Source organism: Fundulus heteroclitus, chromosome 8, assembly GCF_011125445.2.
Source record: "Fundulus heteroclitus isolate FHET01 chromosome 8, MU-UCD_Fhet_4.1, whole genome shotgun sequence".
NCBI lineage: Eukaryota > Metazoa > Chordata > Actinopteri > Cyprinodontiformes > Fundulidae > Fundulus > Fundulus heteroclitus.
In genome coordinates this window covers 10,945,080-10,966,165 of record NC_046368.1, presented here as the reverse complement: position 1 = coordinate 10,966,165, position 21,086 = coordinate 10,945,080, and the positions used below count along the sequence as shown (strand labels likewise).

The following is a 21,086-nucleotide window of genomic DNA, read 5'->3' as shown; positions in this document are numbered from 1 at the left end:
CCCAGCCCCGACAACCCACAAGCCCATCCACCTGGAGATGTGGCCAACACAATCCAAACGGGCCAGCCAACAAGAGCCCGCCCCATAACCACCCCCCTCCCCCCACCCCCACCCTTGAGAGCAAGCGTTTGAAAAAGACCTCAAGCCTGCCTCCGCCTGCTTAATATTCGTGGTTGTCACTTTACTTATAAGTCCATACTACTTCAAAATCAATTAGGTAAACATATAAATCAATATACTATACATATACTATACATGTAGTCCAACTGTCTTTAATATTTGCTTTTAGTTTTTATTTTCCCATGTTTTATTTTGTTTCTACATTTTAGTCCAACTTGCTTTTATTCTGTTTTTATTTTATTATATTTTAATCATGTTTGCATTGTCTTTGTACTGAAATGTGCTGTACAAAATAAATTGGCCTTGCCTTGCTTTGCCCTTGCCTTTGCAGACATCAATTTTGCCCAAGTTTCAATCTGTGTCTGACGACACAGAACAAGTAATGTTTATCCTACTCCCAGCAGTGACTGTTGGCTGACCTGTTTATCAAGGTGGAGAGGTGCATTTTACTATCTCACTGTTCGCGTATGGTTGGCTCTAAATAAGACATGATAAGAAATGTTTTTGTCAACCAACAAACAGGTACATTAGATACAGGTATATCTCCCTGATGCACCATTTAAAGCCACACCAAATATTGTGTTCTTCCTTGTAGAACACTGTTTACCAGATTGATTAGGTAAATGAATGATATCTCTTTAGAGAACAATATCAGATATTTCTCTAGTAAATGACCATCAATGACATCTGTAGGAGTTTCAATCTTTGTCTGATGTCAGTTAGAAATCTTACAGGAAGTCTCGATTAATCCGTCGCCAAAAAAAAAAACAGTCAGAAAGTGACTACAACATCTCGCTGAAGACGTCTCACCAGAGCTGAGCTGATCCCGCCTGAATGTAACATTGAGTCTTGCTTATGGTGCCAGCCTGCTAAACTGAAAGAAATCCTCGCTGGAGGTGTTAAGGTGGTGATGTGGAACGACCGCGGTGGTGACACATGCCGGAGGAGCTCTGAAGCTGCGAAGGCCATTCAATGCTGCTTGCAGCTTTGATTTACTGTGCACTTCATCTGGTTCTGATCTCATTATAAGATATGGTGTAGTATGCATTTATTATTTTGATCACTTTTCACAAACGGTTTGAACAATGTTACCAAACTTCTTGGTCCTCATAACCCGCTGAGATGAAAAACTGATAATAATATCCACTTCTACCAGTTTAACATGTAAAAGTTCTGTGTTTTTACCTTGTTCTAACATCGTTCAAGTGTATTTTAGAACTTCCCAAACAATTTTACAGACACTATTTTACTTTTGTCTCTTGTTATTTCTCTGGAATGATACATGTCAACTTTGAGCTGTTCTGAAATCTGACAAGCTCCGGTACTTTGTCATTTCCACCAGACAACTGCATGACATTAGCCTCTTGGGATTGTACAAGAAAAACTCAATTAGGAATTGTGCAAGCAGGGAACAAGTTGGGAAAGAGAGAGAACTGACAGGCCTGCCTGTTATCTGCGTGTGGCGTTCAGGCAGCAGCTGCAGCAAAGGCTTGACCTCACTTCCCAGCTATGCAAGCAGACTCTCCAGATTCTGCAGAGCTGGTTGCATTTCCGAAATGCTTCACAACCCTGCATACAACATATCTGAACTACTGCTTGTAGCACCAAAGTGTAGCACCAAAGAAACATCTTAAGTCTGAACAGAACACGTCCCAAGACAGGGAATACGGAAAAGAAAAGGGGAACTGCAAATTCTAATACTTCATCCAAACATTACAAATAAATTCAGCACGTCTGCCTATTGGGACCAACGAGATACAACTTTTTTTTTTCAGTGCTGATAGAGCCATGAATTAAATCACTGATACAACTCTGAAATATTTACTTGTTCACCCAATCATTTTTTTTTTATATATATATATATATATATATATATATATATATATATATATATATATATATATATAAAATTGCTCTCTTTACTCGTAGAGCTTAAAGAAGAAACATGAGGCTTTTTTTCTTCTTTTTCCAAGTTACCTCTTGTAAATGCCACAAAGAGGGCAAAGACGCTGGGTAAGTGGAAAGTCACTGGAGGAAAGTAAATAAACACACTGAAGCAGGCGTGGAAAATGTTAAATGAAATGGTCTTTCAAGCTTAGAAGGAGGTGAAATAATCTGAAGGCAGCATCTACAGTTAAAACTTTAATACTTTAACAATCCGTGCATATTCTAATATACAATATAAAGAAAATCACTGTAAGGTCCTTTTTTTTCTGCCAAAGTGATTTTAAATATGTTTGTTTTTTACAAGTTTCACATATCAAGGACGGTTTTTTTGTCAGTATTTTGCCTATCTCTGAGAAATTCATTTCAAATCACATTGTATCTCAGCAATGACTACTAGAGTTTGTTTTTGAGACCCTTCATCAGCTTTTCTTTTCCTGATGGGAAGGATATTCTGTACTCTAGGGAATGTAGAGAAATGGGAATAGTGTTACAGAAATAACTGAGACCCGGGCACTGGTATGACACCCTGCAGTCAAACAAACCTGCACTCACTACGCTCGAAGCAACAGTTTCTGAACTGAAGGAAGAGAACTGATGCAAACACGTGACACAATGAGAGAGGCGAGCACATCTGCAAGATGTACAGATATCTGGCAAATCTCCGTTCCATTCAGAAATTAACTACAAAGAAGTTAACACTGCCGTTGTTATCATAAGTCTGATACGTCGCTGATTGCAACAAGTTTTCTGTAATAGCTGAAGCTTTGAGTTAATTTTTTTAGTCATCACTTATCTGTTACTGAAATCTGTTACTGAAATCTATCTGTTACTGAAATGTGGTTGTTTTTTAGTGGCAGCAACCAATCACATTTAAGGAAAGCATTTTCTATTTTTTAGGAGGTGTCACAGTCCCGTCCCCCCCCATCCCCCAGCAAAACCACACGAATATCAAATGTTTGATCTGATCCCTGCTTGGCCAAGCTTCCTGAATGTTAAGAGTGCAAAAATATTTATAGATCTACCACTTATACATATTATCTCACATTACACTACACTACAATGGATTTCAATGTGTCTTATTGTGTTTTTATGGAACAGTCAAGAGAAAAGACCAAAGTGACAAATAGAGGATTCCCATGCAGCTAATGGTCTCAATCAGACTAGTAATACTATGTAAATAACTGGAAAAAAACAACAACATTGCAGTCATGGCTAAAGAAGTTGTTGCGGACGGCTAATAGGGTATGTCAGTTTTCTGTAGGGGCGATGATCTAACCTCACTTTGCCCCTGTTATATTTCCCAGACCTGCAGTCAATTCTTGGTTCGGGGTTTAGGTGGCAAATCAGTCTACGCATGTTAAACTGCTTGGTTACTGTTGAAAGAAAATTCAGTGCGATAGACAAATCAGTTTGGCGCTTTGAAGACTAGCAAGAAAACACACAAATCCACGGGATTCATTTATCATTTTGCAAACTGATGAGAATGTTTTCTCCATGTAGTTCAGAGAACAATGCTGGCATCCTTACTGTTGCTCCTTAATGGCAACTGATCATAAGGGTAGAAGTTCTCCAGGTAAAATGAAGGCAAACCATCTGCGCTTCCTAAGGCAGACACACTGTTTGCCACATCACTGTAAACCCCAGAGAGTTACCTCTTAAGCCAGATGAAGACCAAATGTAGCTTCTGATCAACCCATGTGGGAGTGATTTATTGTCAAAGTACTCAGAGGAAGGGCTCCTGTGTCATCATACTGCAGAACAAGGCCATCCTAATGCAGTCCCTGAAATGTCATGAACATGACCGGAATCATAAAGGACAGGGAGCTCTCTATTTTCAGCCCATTGTCCCTACGCTAATCAGTGAAATCTTATTCTGCAACCACGTAAAGTTGTATTTGTAACTCAGTGATGTCATTAGTGTGTGGAACATAGAACAATACCTTTTTTGTCACAGAAGAGCTGTTGGCTACGTTTCCCCTCATTAACCACTGCACTGAATTCTTGTGTCATCTCGCTGGCCTCGGGTTTCATCTTAAGTAAAATTTCTTTAAAACGAATAAGAACTCAGTATTACATTGCTGCTCTTGTTCTTCCCATGTGTCGCTTCTTTGCACTTATCTGTTTGGCTGATTCTGTCTCTTTTCTGCAGCTGCTTTGGTTTCCTGTCTGTTATCTACAGTTTCCTTTTTATTTAAATTTTTCCCCACTTTATCCGGTTCAAGTTACGTCCCCGTCTGTAATCACTTGGCCCTTCCTGTCATTTTCATAATTTTTGTCTTTATCTCACTCTCTAGTTAGCTCTTTCTGTCATTTTTTTTAACCGAGCCATCCTCTGTGGTTGTGACCATCGTCTCTATGTATGCTACTGAAATAGCTCAGTGGCTTCCCTGCAGAAGACTCTTTTTTGTGACTTTTCTCCTCTTTCCTGCATCGGGGCTTCCACAAAAACTGAAGCTTAAATAAACGTTTCAATGCGTGTTTGGTTATTGATAAGGAGGATTGTGGTGTGCAGAGGGGTTCCTGTATTGGTTTTACTGTAATATTACTACTGGATAAACAAGGTTTATCTGTGTGCACAGTAACTTCTTTTAAGCAATATTTTGTTCTTCCTCTGTCAGCACATAAAGTCCGTAACATATACATATACTCTTTGCTCAGCAGTGACTTATTTCCTAGTGCTGAGGCTTCTGCTTTTTTATACTTGACTTGTGCTTATTTCCCCCTCTATCAAAAAAAAAAATCACAGAATAATGGGATCTTTTGCTTTCGACAGAGTTGACTTGACGCAGTACTTAGGTTTTTGCATTTTTTGTCTAAATATCAACATACCATGGTGTTGGTCTTCGCTGCTCCTGTGGTTTCTGCGTCTGTGTCTAAGTCTGGCCTAAAGGCCTTACTTTGAATTTACATGGATATGGCATTGAGACAGAAAAACATACCCAGTTACTGTTATCACTGTGTGCCTTTAAAACTTGACCAGTTCAACAGTGTCAGACCTTATACCAATAGGGAATTAACAGTCTCTATTAATGACTGATCTCTAACGTCTTTAACAATCAGCCAACTCACTGGTTATCAAAATCAGATATGTCTACCGACTTATCAATACATTACTTTTACCTGAAGCATAAATTACACCTCTCAATTGAGCCTTTTTATAACCAGCTGCATTCTCAAAGTAAACGGCAAGAGGTGTGCGTCTATTTCAACAACCATTGATTTTTGTTTTATCAGGTCCAACATGTAAAGAAAATCTTGGATCTTAATGAGATAACCTGCATAACTAAAGGTTAAAGAAGAAAAAACAACAACAACTGTTCAATTATTATAATAATTACAATAGTCATTAATGATAATCAGTATTTTTTTTTAGTTCTGTGCATTTAATCCATTCCTTGGGTGCAGTGGGCTGCCACTGCACAGCACCTGGGGAGCATTCTGGGGCCGAGTGTCTTGCTCAGGGGCCCAGACTGGCAGTCTCTGGGGTTGGAACCGTGGAACTTGCAGCCACTCGGCTGACTAGAGTTTTTTTTAAAATGATAATAGTAAACAGTAACAAATAAAAATGCCGCCTAGGTTTATATTGATAATAATAAAAAACAGAATACAAAAATAATCTATTTCCAATGTAGGAGTTTAAAATATATGTAAAATAGGTTGATAAAAAACATACAATCTGGCACACATTTGTATAATAGAATGCAAACTGGATGTTGTGTCAGATAGACTGATTTTAAGTATTAGTATTTAAAATGCTTTAAGTTTAGTAAAAAAATAAGCAAACTCAAATTAACTTCAAATATGTTATGTAAAATGTTTTCTTACTGTAATAATATTTTTTTTAGCAACAAGGTGGGTAACCTGCAGCAAGGGTGTGTATGTCTGATGTATTTGTTTCTTTTCTCTTACTTTAATCTTGACATAGTTTAGGATATAAATTATATTTCTGCCAATATGCAGTTTTTTTAAACTAGAGCAAAACTTGGACACAACTAAAGAAAAAGTTGTCATGTTTTTGGATTGTAGGAGGAAGCCTTAGTACCCTGAGAAAGCCCAGACCTGGGCAGAGAGATCATGCAAACTCCATACAGAAAGACCCCAGCCTGAGATTTGAACCAGAGACCTTCATTTCACAAGGCAATGATGCTCATAATACATTTTAAATTATACATATAAAAATAATCTGGAAAAATAAAATTCAAAAAACAGCATTTTTCCTAATTTACACAAGAGGTTCTTTTTTCTATTGTAATGAGGTTGACCTTAGAGAGGAAATGGTTTCAAGTCAAGGTCAAGGTTTTAAAACCTTGTTGGTGCTTTTCTAAAAATTATCCCAATGCTTCAGACCAAACTTAGAATATTCAACATTAAAATATCAATACATCCAATAGTTTCTGTTACATGCTTTCTAATATATTTGATAATGCAGTCAATTTGAAATGTTCTGATGAACACACTGGATTTTCAGTGCAAACTTTAATGCTTATGTCAATGCTCAGGCAGCATTTAGAGTGTGCCAAAAATGACCAGTTGATGCTGCTGAAACAGGACTCTCGTGACAGATGCAGCCATTGGTAGAGATTGGAAAAGCATCACTGTGCAAAAAAAACACATTTCTTGGCAACATCCAAACATTCATCGAAGCGCTCAAAAAAACAGGTGACATTATGATCGACATGCCAGGCATGTTTGAACGCTTATACCGGAATGCGGAGTTTGGATCCCAAGCAGCCCTGATTGGTTCAGGTCTCAGTTTGCCAGAAACCACATACACATCTGTAGCAAAGGAAATCACACAATTGCCTGTATCTGCAGGACCCCTTTGTGACTATTGGTTTCAGTCGTCCCTTTTGAAATCAGCACATGAAAGAGCTCCTTGTCTGAATTCTGTTCAGTTAAACTGAGAGATATTGAAACAAATGCATGTTAGTGATATGCCATCTGGTTGCATGTGTTTGGGGATGGTATGGCTTGGCACTCCACACTGTCTGACACTGTGACTTTGTACAGCACCATAAGATTAAGATAATCAAATCATTCACAGAACGAGCCGTACAAGGCCCGCCAACTGACACGCAGGCACCCACGCGTTAAGCAATAGCCGTGGTTAATTAAAGAGGGCTGGCTGTTGGGTCAGTGGAGATGAATGTAGAGAATATCTGTTCCGGTCACTCAAGCAATGTATTTTTCTGATGGATAGCCAACATGGTGAAATAGCAGCACTGAGACATGTAACTTATCCATCCTACATGAGTAGCTTCATTTTTGATCACTCTATAAACAAAACTTTCTTCAAATAAAAAATAAATAAATACATTTAACAAATCTTCTTCAAGCGTAGTCCGACTTACCAGGGGGTTAGCATTTCAGACTTGAGGTTTACCACAGAGTAGATATCGTTTAGAAAGGTTCTTTGAGGTAGACAAAATCTGGATGCTTTACTCCAGAATATACGTGAAATGGACTGTGTGTTGTTTGAAGGAGGTGGGGGATCCACCCGAACGCTACTGCGTGAGTGGCTTTGTTTTTCAGCATGTCAGAAATAGTTTTGTGACATATTGGAGCATTTTGTGTTCTCCCCATTGCAACATTGTGAAAGAAGACTGAGACCACATGCGGAGGTTTATAGGAACAGATGCTAAACTGCAAGTTTTAACATCGCAACCAAAGTATTATTATGGCCACTCACCAAAAACAGTGCGCCTACGGGGGCTTTATGACACTGGCAAAATATGTGTTTACCGATAGTGTTTGGGTTGAATATTGCTGTGAAAATATGACTTTAAATCAATACATCAATGGGGCTAAAGTTTTTTTTCTGGTTTGGTTTCTTTGCAAAAATAAACCACTAATACTAATTAGTGTGTGAAAGAAAATCAAAGTCATTACTGTAGTTTTATTGAAAAAAGCTACTTCTGGCTTCATTTGCAGTTATGCTCATAGGATAACAACGTTCTAGCAGCTTCTTGGTGACTTAACCAGAATGTCTTAATTCTCACCTAAAACATTTTCTGCTGCACAACCGAACAATTTTAATGGCATAGACAGCCTTAATGTATAGCACCTATATAATTAGCTCATGTTTCCTGGAGTCCAAGCGTTTCTTTGCGATACTGAGATTGCAAACATTGATACTGGGATGTTGTTAATTTATGATGAAACGTTCTCTCCTAGCTCATATTTGTCTCTAGTGTATCTTTTTTCGACCATTTTCCGGCAGTAGAAGCCTTTTGTTTGTAATGGCTGAGAAAAAAATAAAAACAAATGCTGCAATCGGCCTGCATGACCGCTCTTTTTTCCACCCATCCCTCTTGTCTGTCTTTACAAGCCCATTCCATTGTACTCATTCTCCTTCTCCCTTTTCTATGACCCCTCTTTATTCCACTGATTACTCATGCTCATCGTCCCTCTTAGCAGCCATTATCTATTTCTCAGACCCGCCTCACCAATCCTGATCACTCCTTCATTTCAATCATCCCTCTTTACAATCCCCGTTAATCCCACTCATCCACTATAGCCATCTTTACGAACCCCCCTTTATTAGGTAAAACCATCCCTCTCATCCACCTCTATGACTCCTTTTCATTCCACTCAACCCCTTCATCTTTCTTTTCACCACTTTTAGCTTCACTATCCTTGTTTTCTATCTTTACAACCATGTTTAATATTCCTCATCCCTCTTAGTGGTCTCTTAAATCAACCTAAAGGTACAACACAAAACTTTACAGATAAAGCTCAACCTTTTGATCCATCGATTAGATTCCCTTGTCATCTTTACTTTTTGATGAAACCATTGAATTCACATTGGTTTTGTGCTCTTCTTGTTAGCTAAATTCTTTTTATGTTAATATTGAATCAGCATGAGCTGCATTATCTTTCACTACTACCCAATTTTGTTAATAATGTGGGGCAATTGTCTTTTTTTTTCAGACCACACTATACGACTCCATAACTTGAGCTTTCATACATCTGAAAGAGCCCTTTTTATCATATTGATTTTTTTTTTTTTTACTGCAGCACGAATTGCTCTGTAAATGTAAACTGAGAATAAAATTGATTATTGTCAACATTATTTGACAATTAGTCCAGGATTTATTTTTTTCATTTTCTTGATTCATTTATTTCAACGTCTGCTTCTGTTTTATTTCCCATGTGTGAATTCATCTGTTACGTGAACAACACAGAAAAAAAACAACCTACGTAGTGGTTTAGTTTTTCCATCAGTTTTATGTGAATTAAGCCAATCTGGTGTTCGACTGTTCTTTATTAAGCTCAGAGGTTTATGTGACTGTGGGAGACTTAGTATTTGCACGCTTTCATCTGCCCCTGTTTATGCAGATGTCCACATTTGCGTAACCAAAATTTTATTTTTTTCCCAGTTTACCCGAGGGACAAGTGAATAAAGGACAAAAGTCAGCAGGCCAGCAATAATATCATATAATGGGAGAAGCAGCAGCAGGGGCAACTTAAGTGTTTTTTTTTTCTTTCCTGAGAAGTAAATAATCAAAACCAAGAACCTAATGAAAGTTTTACGTCATTGGATATTAGACATCTGATTAATATTTTGGATAAATCCTCTGTTGCCTGTCAAAAAAACACAAAAAATCTACAGTAAACAGAAATGACTCACTACTTTTAGAGTCTGAGTTGGCAGAGGAGAGTGACAGAAAAAGTAGGATATGTAATCTTCAGTATCCCCTACGGCATTTCCCAAATGCGCTCACCAAGAACCTGCAGAGCATTCTAGACAGAACAAAAACAGATCACACCCTCACTCACAAGGCTTAATTTGCCAGCAAGCGTTTGGCTCCAGTCGACTGAAATAAGTGTGACTTTGGAGCAACTTTAATCTAATACAGCTTTAAAACTAAAAAATAAAGTGACACAGGTGCGGCCTTCCTTATGAACGAGGGGAAATAAACTCCTAATGCTTTGCAGAGAAGTTAAAGGCTGAAGAAAAATGCCTCCATTCACAATTCTTTCTGCTATAAGATAACTCACAATCACTTTTTATTTTGCCACAAAAATCAAACCAGTTATTGACATAGTGAAGCACCAACCAGCTAACCAGTGACTGAAATCGCGACAATTTCCCTTGATGGGCTTTAACTAGTGATCAAGTACTTGTTTTTCCTTTCCATTACATGCAGTTAAAACGGCTTTTTCACCCCGAAAATTATCAACAAACAGAACAAACACTTTCAAACACTAGTTGTTGGGTTTAATAAATATTAGACTAGGGTGGGCATGATGGAGGAAGCATTATAGAGAAACTGGGTGTACTGTTTTATCAGGGCATAAATACGTAAAAAAACAAACAAAAAAACAAATGTGAGGCAAATTATTCAGGTCAAAAAACAAATCAGATGTTAATCGGTTTGGGCAATTTCAACAGCTTGTGGCGAGCACAATTGACATTTGATTTATATATTAATACACATGCTTTGGACCTGAAGTACATCTTCCCTTAAAATGATTCATACTAACAGAGAAAAAGTGACCACAACTGTCTATTGGCTATGAGACATTCTGAACAACTTTTGTATGGGGTAAGATAACTGTCAATAAAAATGTATGCATAGGTGTCTTAATTTGTACATATAAGTCAATAAACGTGAATAAATTTAAGATTTGTATTTGTTCCTTGTGGTCAACTTATACATACATGTGACATCAGATGTTTTGTCTGTGAGCATACAAGTTTAGAAGTTAGGAATACAAGTTATAAGTACAAATCACAAATTTCTGAGTACGGTTATACAAACCCCGATGAAAGAGTTATGCTCCTTACCAGTTAGGGGCGGTAATCACATGTGACATCCAAGTTTCATCTGTGAGAATACACATTGTTTTATATTTTTTGTGTTCTTCTTCTGTTTAAATAGTGTTTCAGGGGTTGTAGATTCATACTTCTAAAATGTGTGATTCGTACTTGTATGTATTGTTGCAAAGTTGTTACTTTTTAACTTGTATTCATAACTTCTAAACTTGTATTCTCACAGATGAAACATTGGATGTCACATGTATGAGTTGACAAGGAACAAACACAAATCTTAAATGTATTCACTTTTATTGACTTACATTTACACATGTGTTTTTATTGACAGTTATCTTACCCCATACTCATGTATGTCCATACAATTTTTAAGATGAGAACAGCAACAAACATAGGCCTATCACAAGCCAAATATGTGCAAAAGATGATGTTTTCAATGTTAAAAATATTTACAAGAGGTCAATCAGCTGCTGAATATTATACAAAAATGTTGGAACTTCACCATTTCTGTCTGTTGAACAATGGACAGAGAGGATCCAACCTTAATTTAATATAATAAGATTAATGTGCTTAAATGTAAATCCATAATCAAACTACACCGATTTCTCTCAAGCCAGTTTTGAGTTATGACTTAGTCTGTTCAACAAGACAACAAAATAGTCTCTAGGCATTTTTCATAATCCAAATGCTTTACTCTCAGGAACCACCAGCTGTTCCCTCTGCATCCAAAACACGTGTGTAATATTTTATCAGGAAATTTTGGGATTGCTACAAGTATTACTGATGCATGTAGGCATTTGGAACACTTGCAGGCAGACCCAGCTGGAGTGACGCTAGGCTGACTTTAGCTTTACATTTAATTATTAGGTAATGACACGGATGAGGCTTTTGAAAGTTTTGCTGAAATAATCTGGAAAGAAGCTTCGGCAACAGACAAAACTGTAACTGTGCTTTCATTAGTGTCCTACCATAAAAAAAAGTCCACCCCCCCCCCCCCCACATTCCACTCAAACCTTCAGAGTACCGTAAAAAAAAACAAAAAAAAAAACATGTTTTATATTTTTCCCTTAACAACATCTGGACCCCACAAACACAAAGAAACAGGAATAAACCATCAGGCTGAAACCAAAACTTATTTTTTCCCGGGTTAAGCAACCATAAATAAAACCAAGTATCTCTTAAGCAGTGGAGAATATGAGTTTTCTCCTTCCAGTGAGAAACATTCTGCCATCCACATGCTTTGTTTTAAAGCTGGAGTAAAGACAACAAATGCTTCGGCATGAGATAACATAGCACACAGGAGACAAATCACGAGGAATCCTTTGGTATGTTTTGTCTAGGACCCACATATCCTGTTTCCAGGCACTCTGAAGGCACCTTTTCCTGCAGATCCTTCTCTAACCTACTTTGCAGCCACTGATCTGGTCTGTTATAAAGGTCAAGCTATGTATAAAATTGAAGAATAAAATAAGATAAAACACAATATGACACACTGATGAGTCTTGGGGCCCTGCACAGTGGAAACCGTAGCTCTGGTAAATGTTCAAGCATAAAAACGCCAGGCTCCACTAGCTTCTGGACTTTAATATAAAACAGAGCATGTTTATCAGGAATGGATGCTGTCTAACCCATCCACTGGCAGGCACAAAATCAACTTAAACACAGCGCTGTGAGGTAAAAAGGCCAAATACTTCTTTACAGCACAGTTCCAAAGCTCTTCAAGACAATTCAACGTTTTTTTTAAATGTGATGAATGATCAGATTCAATGCTAGATAAGTTATTTTGATCTGAATGATTAACTTCACACAACTTATGGAGATGTCCTACTGTCAATTTCATACAAAGTTTGGAAGTACATTTTTTTCCTGAATTTTTATTACTGTGTCCAAAATAGGTAAAACCCCAGTTTAGACCCATATATCAAATATGGGTTTTGTAGGTCATATTCAATTGATGACTTTTCTTTGTAAACTTTTCAAAGTTAAAAGCTGCAGACTAAAAACTGCAGAAATGATCCACAATTAGTACAAAGCTGGGTCATGACACTACCTCAAAATCGATGGAAGTTTTTAGCATAAATAAATTAAATCAATCAATTTTGGATTTGACTTCCACAGAAAAAAAAAACCTAAAAAATTTAACTTTCTGAAATTGGAATTAAAGAGCAGTGAATTAACTCAGGATTTCTGAAGATCACTGTTTTCTTCAAACAATATAACTGATTTGAACTGTGCTGTCACTGAAATTGACCATTTGAATATTATATTTAACACCATAAAATCCTGAGCAGCATGCAAGGAAATGTAACAATGAAAGCTAATGATTTGTTGGGTGTTCTCAGCCATAGGAGGTGAAAGTTCTTTTGTTTTTTTTAAAGACATATTTTGAAGCTACTATTACACTAATGTTGTCTTCTAAATCGTATTATCACTAACAGAAATGTAGAACTGCATTTGAAGGAGGGAAATCTGCCCCTCCAGGGTTATAAACAGTGCAGAGTGTTTTCACGCTGGAGATCGTGGCCAGAGATCTTTCAGCAGGAGATCAGGGATGCAATCATTTGAAATGTGGTTCTGCTGAAGCGCTTGTGGGTTTCTGAAGGGGATAGGCGGGTGGGTCTGCCTTTTGATCAGCTGGAGGAGCTCTGCCGTGCGATGCCGGAGAAAGTGTGACATCATTGTGTGCCGAACGAGTTCGGCACGATATCGCACCGAACAGCTGGATTTACTTTGATGCTCACTACTGTGTGGCAGGTAATTTTTTTTTTTACCTTTGGCCTCCAGTCTTTAGTCCTTTTTGTGAGTAATGATGGCGTCACTTTAAAATCAGAGAGAAATAGGTCTGGTTTTATTGTCTTCACGTGGCAAATTTCATTGGTCAGACTACCAAAACTTTGGATAAACCAGGACTGCAGTATGAACATTAGGACCTTTTTCCAGCTGCCCAGACAGTTGCGATGCTGGGATCGGCCACTGGGTGCATGGTTTCACAGGTCACTGTTGGCACCTAGTGCTAAGATCATTTATTGAACTAAAAACTAAAGCTTTTAAATGGAGAGAATCCGTCTCACTTCACAATGTGTGAAATACACTCTCTTTGAGTTTGTAACTGCAACTACATTGAGTAATTGCAATGCAATTTAGTTGTTGTTTTTTTCAACTCCAGTGCATCTTAAAAAAAAAACTCAAGCTGAGCCCCAGCGCTGTGACGTATATGAGAAAAGACAGAATAGAATGAGATCACTGTGTGTGTGTGACGCCTGCATTCGTACTAGGCAGACACCGTGCTTGCACTGACTGCAGAAGCTTTGCAGACGAACCACTCAACTCAGTCATTGTTTTGGTTAAACTGATGACTAGTTGCACTCAGTGCTACAGTGACAGACAGACATTTGTGATCGCTAGATGAGCGGGAACTGATTCATACGAATCTTTTGAAATATGTTGAGAGTCAATGTGGAAACATAAAAAGCACTACTGCACTCTGAAATGGATTCAGGAAGTTAACGGTGCACTTCATTTGATGTCTCGTCGTGGGTGGGAAATGCTGTCTAAGATTTTGGGTAATCAGTTTTATAAAGGTGTTCAGTCTGCGGCTATATTACCCTCATCCTACATAGTGGCACGTTTCATTACAGGATGGAGGTGACACAAATGATACTTTCTTTGAAATAAACCCCAGAACAGTCGGAATCAGGCTATAACATCCAAATACAGAGAAACGGCTCACTGCAGTATCCTTGCAAATATATTCATAACCCGTGATTTTTTTTATTTTTTTTTATTTTGTCACTTAGAACCGCAAATCTCTACCCATTTTATTGAGATTTAACAGGATGGACAAACCTAAAGTAGTCCAGAATTGTGAAGTAGAAGGAAAACGTTGCTTGGTTTAAATATATTTTTTTGGCATTGATATTAACCTGTTTTATTTTTGTTCCTTTTCTTCAAAGCTACTTTTGGACGCAATTGTTGGATTTATGGTTTACAGTGGTCTGTGACCTTGTGTTTGTGAAAGGCAAATCATAAATAAACCTTTCTTACTATACTTACTTTCAGAACTTATTGAAATGAGCTCTCCTGTGTCTAACGTTTTCAGGTGTAAGTCTCTACTCACTTTTTCACATCTAGTGACCTACATTTTTGCTTATTCTTTTTTGCAAAGTATGTCAAGTTGAATAAATACTAGATTTATGGATTCTTCAGGTAATAAGGCCCTTTAAGATCGTTTTCATTCATGAGCTTAATGTTTTCCATGTCTCACAGGCAGCTAAAAGGTCCCAATGTGGAATTGGGTGTCAAAGCTGACACTTTTAATGCGACTCACAATGAGAGGCGGCGATATGATACTAAGCAAATATAGCAGCACAACAGTAAAGAAGTAAATGCTCAGGCGTCTGGCTGATCTGAGAAATATGTTGATCAGTAAAATCTGATGCAGATACTAACATTTAGCAGAAGACATGTTGCAATTTTTCTTTTGATGCATTGAAGCCCTGGAACAGATTTAGACATTGTGCCTGAGGATCACGAATCACGATACAAACCTAGGATAGGAGAACTGTACCACATATGTCTTACAAACACCGCTTAGCTAAAGGCTAAAGGTTGTAGGATATAGCTGTTTAGTTTTGCAATTTCAGCTGTATACTATGAAAGCATGCCTTATATGAGGTCAATTATAACATGATTTATATTTGAAGGAATTAAAGGTGTCCTGCTGATACCTGAGCCATATGTTTTTCCAGCTCCTCCAGAGGTATCATGGAGCTCATGGCTACCTTTGCGTTTCCCGCTCTGTATAGTAATTAACTGACTTCTAAAGCCAGCAAGTTGCACTGGAAAGGGATATCAAGCGCTAAATATAAATGGACACCAAACTTAAAATCTTACAATTGAAAACCACCCATATTTTCCACTCACTTTATAACCATTTCCTACCTTTTGTTTGTCATTATTTGCGAAGGTTGTGGACCCAAAGTGCAGCAAGAGCGACGCAGAGTCATCTGGAAGAGTAGCGTATTCAATAAACTGAAAACTTGTCGACACTGTCAGGGAAGGGTTGGCAAACAGGTCAGAACAGCAGGTAACCTCAACAGTGTCGGCAAGTTTGCAGCTTATTAAATATACTACGCATCTCCACTCATCCCACCCACCCAGGCAATGCACCATTTGCCCCTCTCCCATCAGGCAACCGCTTCAGAAGCCTCAAGGCCAAAAAAAAAAAAAATAATAATCCTAGAAACAGCTTCTTCCCAACAGCTGTGAGGGCAATCGCCCCCTCATAGGAGACTGCAATCCAACGCTTTTAAATCACCCCACTGTTATTAACCCACCATACATTACAATTACCTTAATGTTACTGCCTACATGTGCACTATCATCTCTGAATATCTAAATGCACATTTCTGTAAATGAAAGCCTCAATCATCATTGTTGTTCAATAAGCACCTTATTACCTCATTATTTGTTATCTGTGACTCTCCTGAACACTCCAAAAAAAAAAAAAAAAGACATTGTAACCATTGTTCATTGCATGTTTGTTTGTCTATTTGCCATCATTATGTGTTCTCTGAACCAGAGAGGCCAAAAGGAAATTTCACTTTGGTGACACGCGGTAACACTAAAGAATCTTTGAATCTTCATGACGGCTCTGCATCGCTCTTGCTGCACTTTGGGTCCACAGCCGTCGCAAACGATGACAGCAAATCAAGCAGGGAACAGAAACAAACTGTCCACTAAACATAAAACCTAACTGAAAGATGCACAGCCCAAAGAAGCTAAAAACAAATAAATAATCAAACACCTCAAGGTTGTCACAGTTAAAAATGCATTGAATTAGAAATAAAATTAAGCTTTTAGTGAAACAAAAGACAAGGCAAAAAAAATAAAATGACATTGAAAGTGTGTGAATACTCTTAGAAATGCACTCTGGAAAGATAAAAAGACACAACATAAAGGAGCAGGTAAATGTTAGGAAATCACTCTTACCCAACACGATGACCACAGTTTTGAGCAGAGACATCATTGTATCCCGGTTGCGCCGTGGTCCGGAGCTGTGCCGCGACATCCTCATGGTCCTCTGCCGCACGTAGACGAAAATGTGGGCGTAAAGCGTTACCATCACGACAAACGTCAAAAGGTTAAACACCGCCCAAAAGACCAGGTAGGAGTTGCTGTAAAGAGGTGCCATATTGGAGCAACTTTTGAGGCTGCAGATACAGTTCCAGCCCACACTGGGGATGGCCCCCATCACTATGGACATAGTCCAGATTATAACGATCACCACCACCACACGCCGGTTGCTCATGCGCGTATGCAGCTGCATGCGGAAGACAGTGATGTGACGCTCTATGGCGATGGCCAGCAGGTTGGCCACGGACGCGGTCAGACTGGTATCGATCAAGCCTTGCCGCAGCAACCACGTGGAAACAGTCAGCCGCTTAGTGTTCGGTCCCGTGTTGAACATTAGGTAGAAGTAGGCCAGTCCAGCGAAGAAGTCAGCAGCCGCCAGGTTGGCCATCAGATAGTAGATTGGGAAGTGGAATCTCCTGTTGACGTAGATGGCGACCATTACCAGGAGGTTGGCGAGCATGATGAAGATGCACACGGTGATGCCCAAGCCCATCACCAGCTTGCTGACGGTGTTCCAGTCGGAAGCGAGGGGCTTACCGCTGCGGTTGTAGAAGAAGGTGATGGTTTCGTTGTAATAGCACTGGTCTTCATCCATGGTGGTGGTTGCTGAAAGGAAAACAGTTTTATTTAGATTATTGATATTTGATTAAAACAACTACTGCTTTCCGTAAGGTTTTTTTTGACATTTTATCTAAACAAAAGAGATTTACACATTCCCATTCGGTGGAGTATGAATCATCATTTATTTTTTTTTGCCTCTCACTTTGCAAGAAGCTTGTCAAGTTTTCATTTTAGATGCTTCATCCACTGAAGGTACAACAAATATTTCTGATATCTCCTCCATGGAACCCTACTTCAGAAAAACTGGCCTTAATTGCTTTAAAGTTTAGGACCGTTTCTTTGGGATCAAAAAATATAGTAAATTCTTTTGATTTTGTTACGTAAAGGAAAAATAAAGATAATGGATAATGATAAGGCGGGCGATCTCATAACAAATTGATGCCATGTTAAAGAACAGCTCTAAAATGTATTCAATTAATATAAATGTAGATGATATGGTCTGAAGCTACTGGCCAGTCTGAGATGGGTTGTCCATTTAACACTAGAGAGCAATATATTCCAGACAAAGTAATAAAGTGACTCAGTGTGTAAGTCTTTATTATGTTGATAAAAATAGTCATGTTAATCTGCAGGAATATCCCAGTGAATTATTTACATGTTTATCATATAGTTAAAAAAGTGTATTCAGACTAAGTCATATCAGTTAATAGTTATTATATTTTTCCCCTTTGAGTGACCTTCTATCCTTTTAGTAAGGTTTAGTTAGGTTTGTTTCTTTTCAGAAAAATGCATTCTTTCTTCAAAACATGCAGTTTAAAAAAATAAATAAACGACCTGAAACATGGGAAAAAAACTAAATTCCTTCAGGCCTTACACTCATTTGCTAACTGTTTATGTGAGGAAAAGTGTGTGTCTGTGTGGTACCCTGACTGCTTCACATATAGGGGGAAAAAAACAGTCATCATTAAGTCAGAAGCAGTAGTTTTGTAAGAGCGAGGCGTCTGTAATGACAAAACGCCTCCTGTCTACAAGTCAAGGTCTACAGCAACGCAAAGCGCAAAGTCTCGAGTGTATTTGTGAGTGCATGCCTCCTTGCTTTGTGTGACGAGCCGGGAACTTGTAGTTCTGCATGTATGTGCGTGTGTCTGTGTTTGGGTCTTGTCAACAAACTCTGGTGTGAAATTGAGCTAAGAGTGTTTTTCGTTTTTTTTTTTTTTTTCTCCCATCAAGTCACGAACTGTGAGCATCGACGCCTGTAAGATGATTCTCCCCAAGAAAGCTAAGCAGAACCAGGAGCATGCTGCTTAGTGTCAGCTCACACACGCAAACAAACACTGCCCACAGAACCATGTGTGCCTGTGTAATAAACTCCAGTCCTGCACAGATGCAGGCTGGTTTCTCTCATACACCCCAGACCGGAAACAGGACCTCAGGGCTGGAGGAGGGTCTGTTTGTGTGTGTGTGTGTGTGTTTTTTTTTTGTTTTTTTGCTTTGTTTGTGTGTGTAAATTAGACACAGACAAAGAGCCCGCATAGAGGAAGGAACTATGGAAAAATGGAGGGGAGTAAATGAACAAGTATTAGGGGTTTTTGGTCAAAAGCCAGCGTTTTTTGGTGAAGACCCGATTTTCCTTTTTTACCAATAACAAAGCACATCTTGAAGGAATGAATTCAGTTCGGCTATTAAACAACAAAACTACGCACAACCGATCCGCAAGCTTGCCGAAACAACACTGAACGCAAGCTGAAGTGTGTCAGAAGTTTGTTTTAACCTTAGGTGCAAATGTCATTTGTGGGAGAATGCTTTTAGAAGCCCATTTTCACATAGTTTAGAAAAGTGGCTTTAACCCACAAAAGAGGACACGACCCCCCTTTACATCCTCAGAGCTCAGCAATACAAAATCAGATAAGGCTTGAAGCTTCTCGGTTGAAATCGGTGCTGAGACTTCCGGGGCATATTGACATCGTGGAAAAATGTTTACGCTGCTGTTCGTGAAACAAGCGCGAAGCATCGGAGTGCCCGGATGGCGGCATTAAGGAAATCCTACTAAATCAAATTCGGCGTTTGCAGATGCTGTTTATGTTTCCCATTTCCTGCCGCTGGCTGATATGAAACATCTGCAGATGCATTTGATTGGGATGTAAGTGGAATATTACTGAATTCATATCAATATTTGACTATATGAAATAGCGTCGCGTCGGCGTTCCACCCATTCATTCGTCCACCCATCTATTGTCTATACACGCTTGTCCTCGCAGGGAAGCTTGTGCTCATATCCAGCAGTCATTGTGTAAGAGTGGACTAATCACAGGGTATTAAAATAGTTAAAGAAACATTTTGACAAGGTTTGTTGCAAAATAAAGATTTTTGGTGGCTTTTATCAACAGTGGCTAGCCCATTCTTCCAAAAGGCCTGATTTGCAGGCTGAACTTTATTGTTACCCTGTTGACAGATTCTCCTACATTAACTCATTTTCACAATTTGCCTAGAGAAGCTATCGACCTCTTGGGCCCATATTTGATTACCGCGCCTTCAGCTATTTAAGAGTTTGAGATTAAATCACTTAAATGGTGCAATTGGTCCAGATTTTATTCAGGCAAGGCACGGCAAGTGTATTTATAAAGCACTTTTCAGTAAAGGGGTCATGCCAGGGGTCGTCAGGCTATAGGCATTTCTCATCCTCTAATCTCATTCTCCTTCCACATTTGAAATATGTGCTACATTGTGTTGGTCATCAAAAACACAATAAATTCTTGCTTAATTTCTATACAAAAATTAAGTTCGCCTGCAGCTGATGCAAAACGCTGCAGCACGTCTTTTAACAGGAAGACCTAAAAGGGAGCATATTACTCCGGTCCTGGCTCCTCTTCATTGGCTCCCAGTGTATTTTACAGTTCATTTTAAAATCCTTTTGTTCGTTTTTAAAGTCTTGCACAACTTGGCTCCACCCTACTTGGTAGAGCTTCTTCACCGCTATACCCCCCCTGATCGGTCTCTTAGGTCCTGTTACGGCTGCAGTCAGTCCTGGCCTCATTTTCCTTTTAGGGTTTGAGAGACAGGCCTTGTGCAGGTGGGATGCATTTCCCTGATTAGTGCGCTGCTGCTTTAAAGCTGCTATGCTTGCAGCAGAGGAGAGGCTCTCTTCCTGCTCTCCCTTCTCAGATCCCCATTTGGTTTGGTTTGGTTTGTAGCTTGTCTTATGGTTAGGTTTTGAGGTTTGTTTTGCATTTGCTTATTTCTGGTTAGTCATGGTTTCTTATTTTAGGTATTCTCTCTTTGGGATTTTATTTCTTTAGTATAATTTAATAAAATTCAGTTTTAATTTAACCAGAAAATCCTTGTGTGGTCTCCTTGTAATGTTATCCCACCAAACGAGCCTGGTGGACGTAACATTTGTGGGGGCTCGTCCGGGAGCAGCCTCGTTAAGAGGATCCCTTTGTCCAGAGTTAAAGGAGGAACATTTTGGGTTGTCGGTATCCAACAACCATGTTAGTTTCATTTAGTCTGGAGCACCTTTTAGCCGACCCCTCTCTTGAGCGTATTGATA

At 38.8% G+C, this 21,086-nt stretch overlaps 1 protein-coding gene across 1 annotated transcript in view; it reads right to left on the bottom strand.

The window, feature by feature from the left end:
- The window catches only part of lpar1 (lysophosphatidic acid receptor 1), a 51,078-nt gene that overhangs the window by 7,840 nt on the left and 22,152 nt on the right, over positions 1–21,086 (bottom strand). Inside the window, exon 2 of the mRNA XM_012867031.3 lies at positions 16,835–17,584. Coding sequence (XP_012722485.2) covers positions 16,835–17,573 — 739 coding nt within the window. The 5' untranslated portion in view covers positions 17,574–17,584. The remainder of the gene's footprint in view (positions 1–16,834; positions 17,585–21,086) is intronic.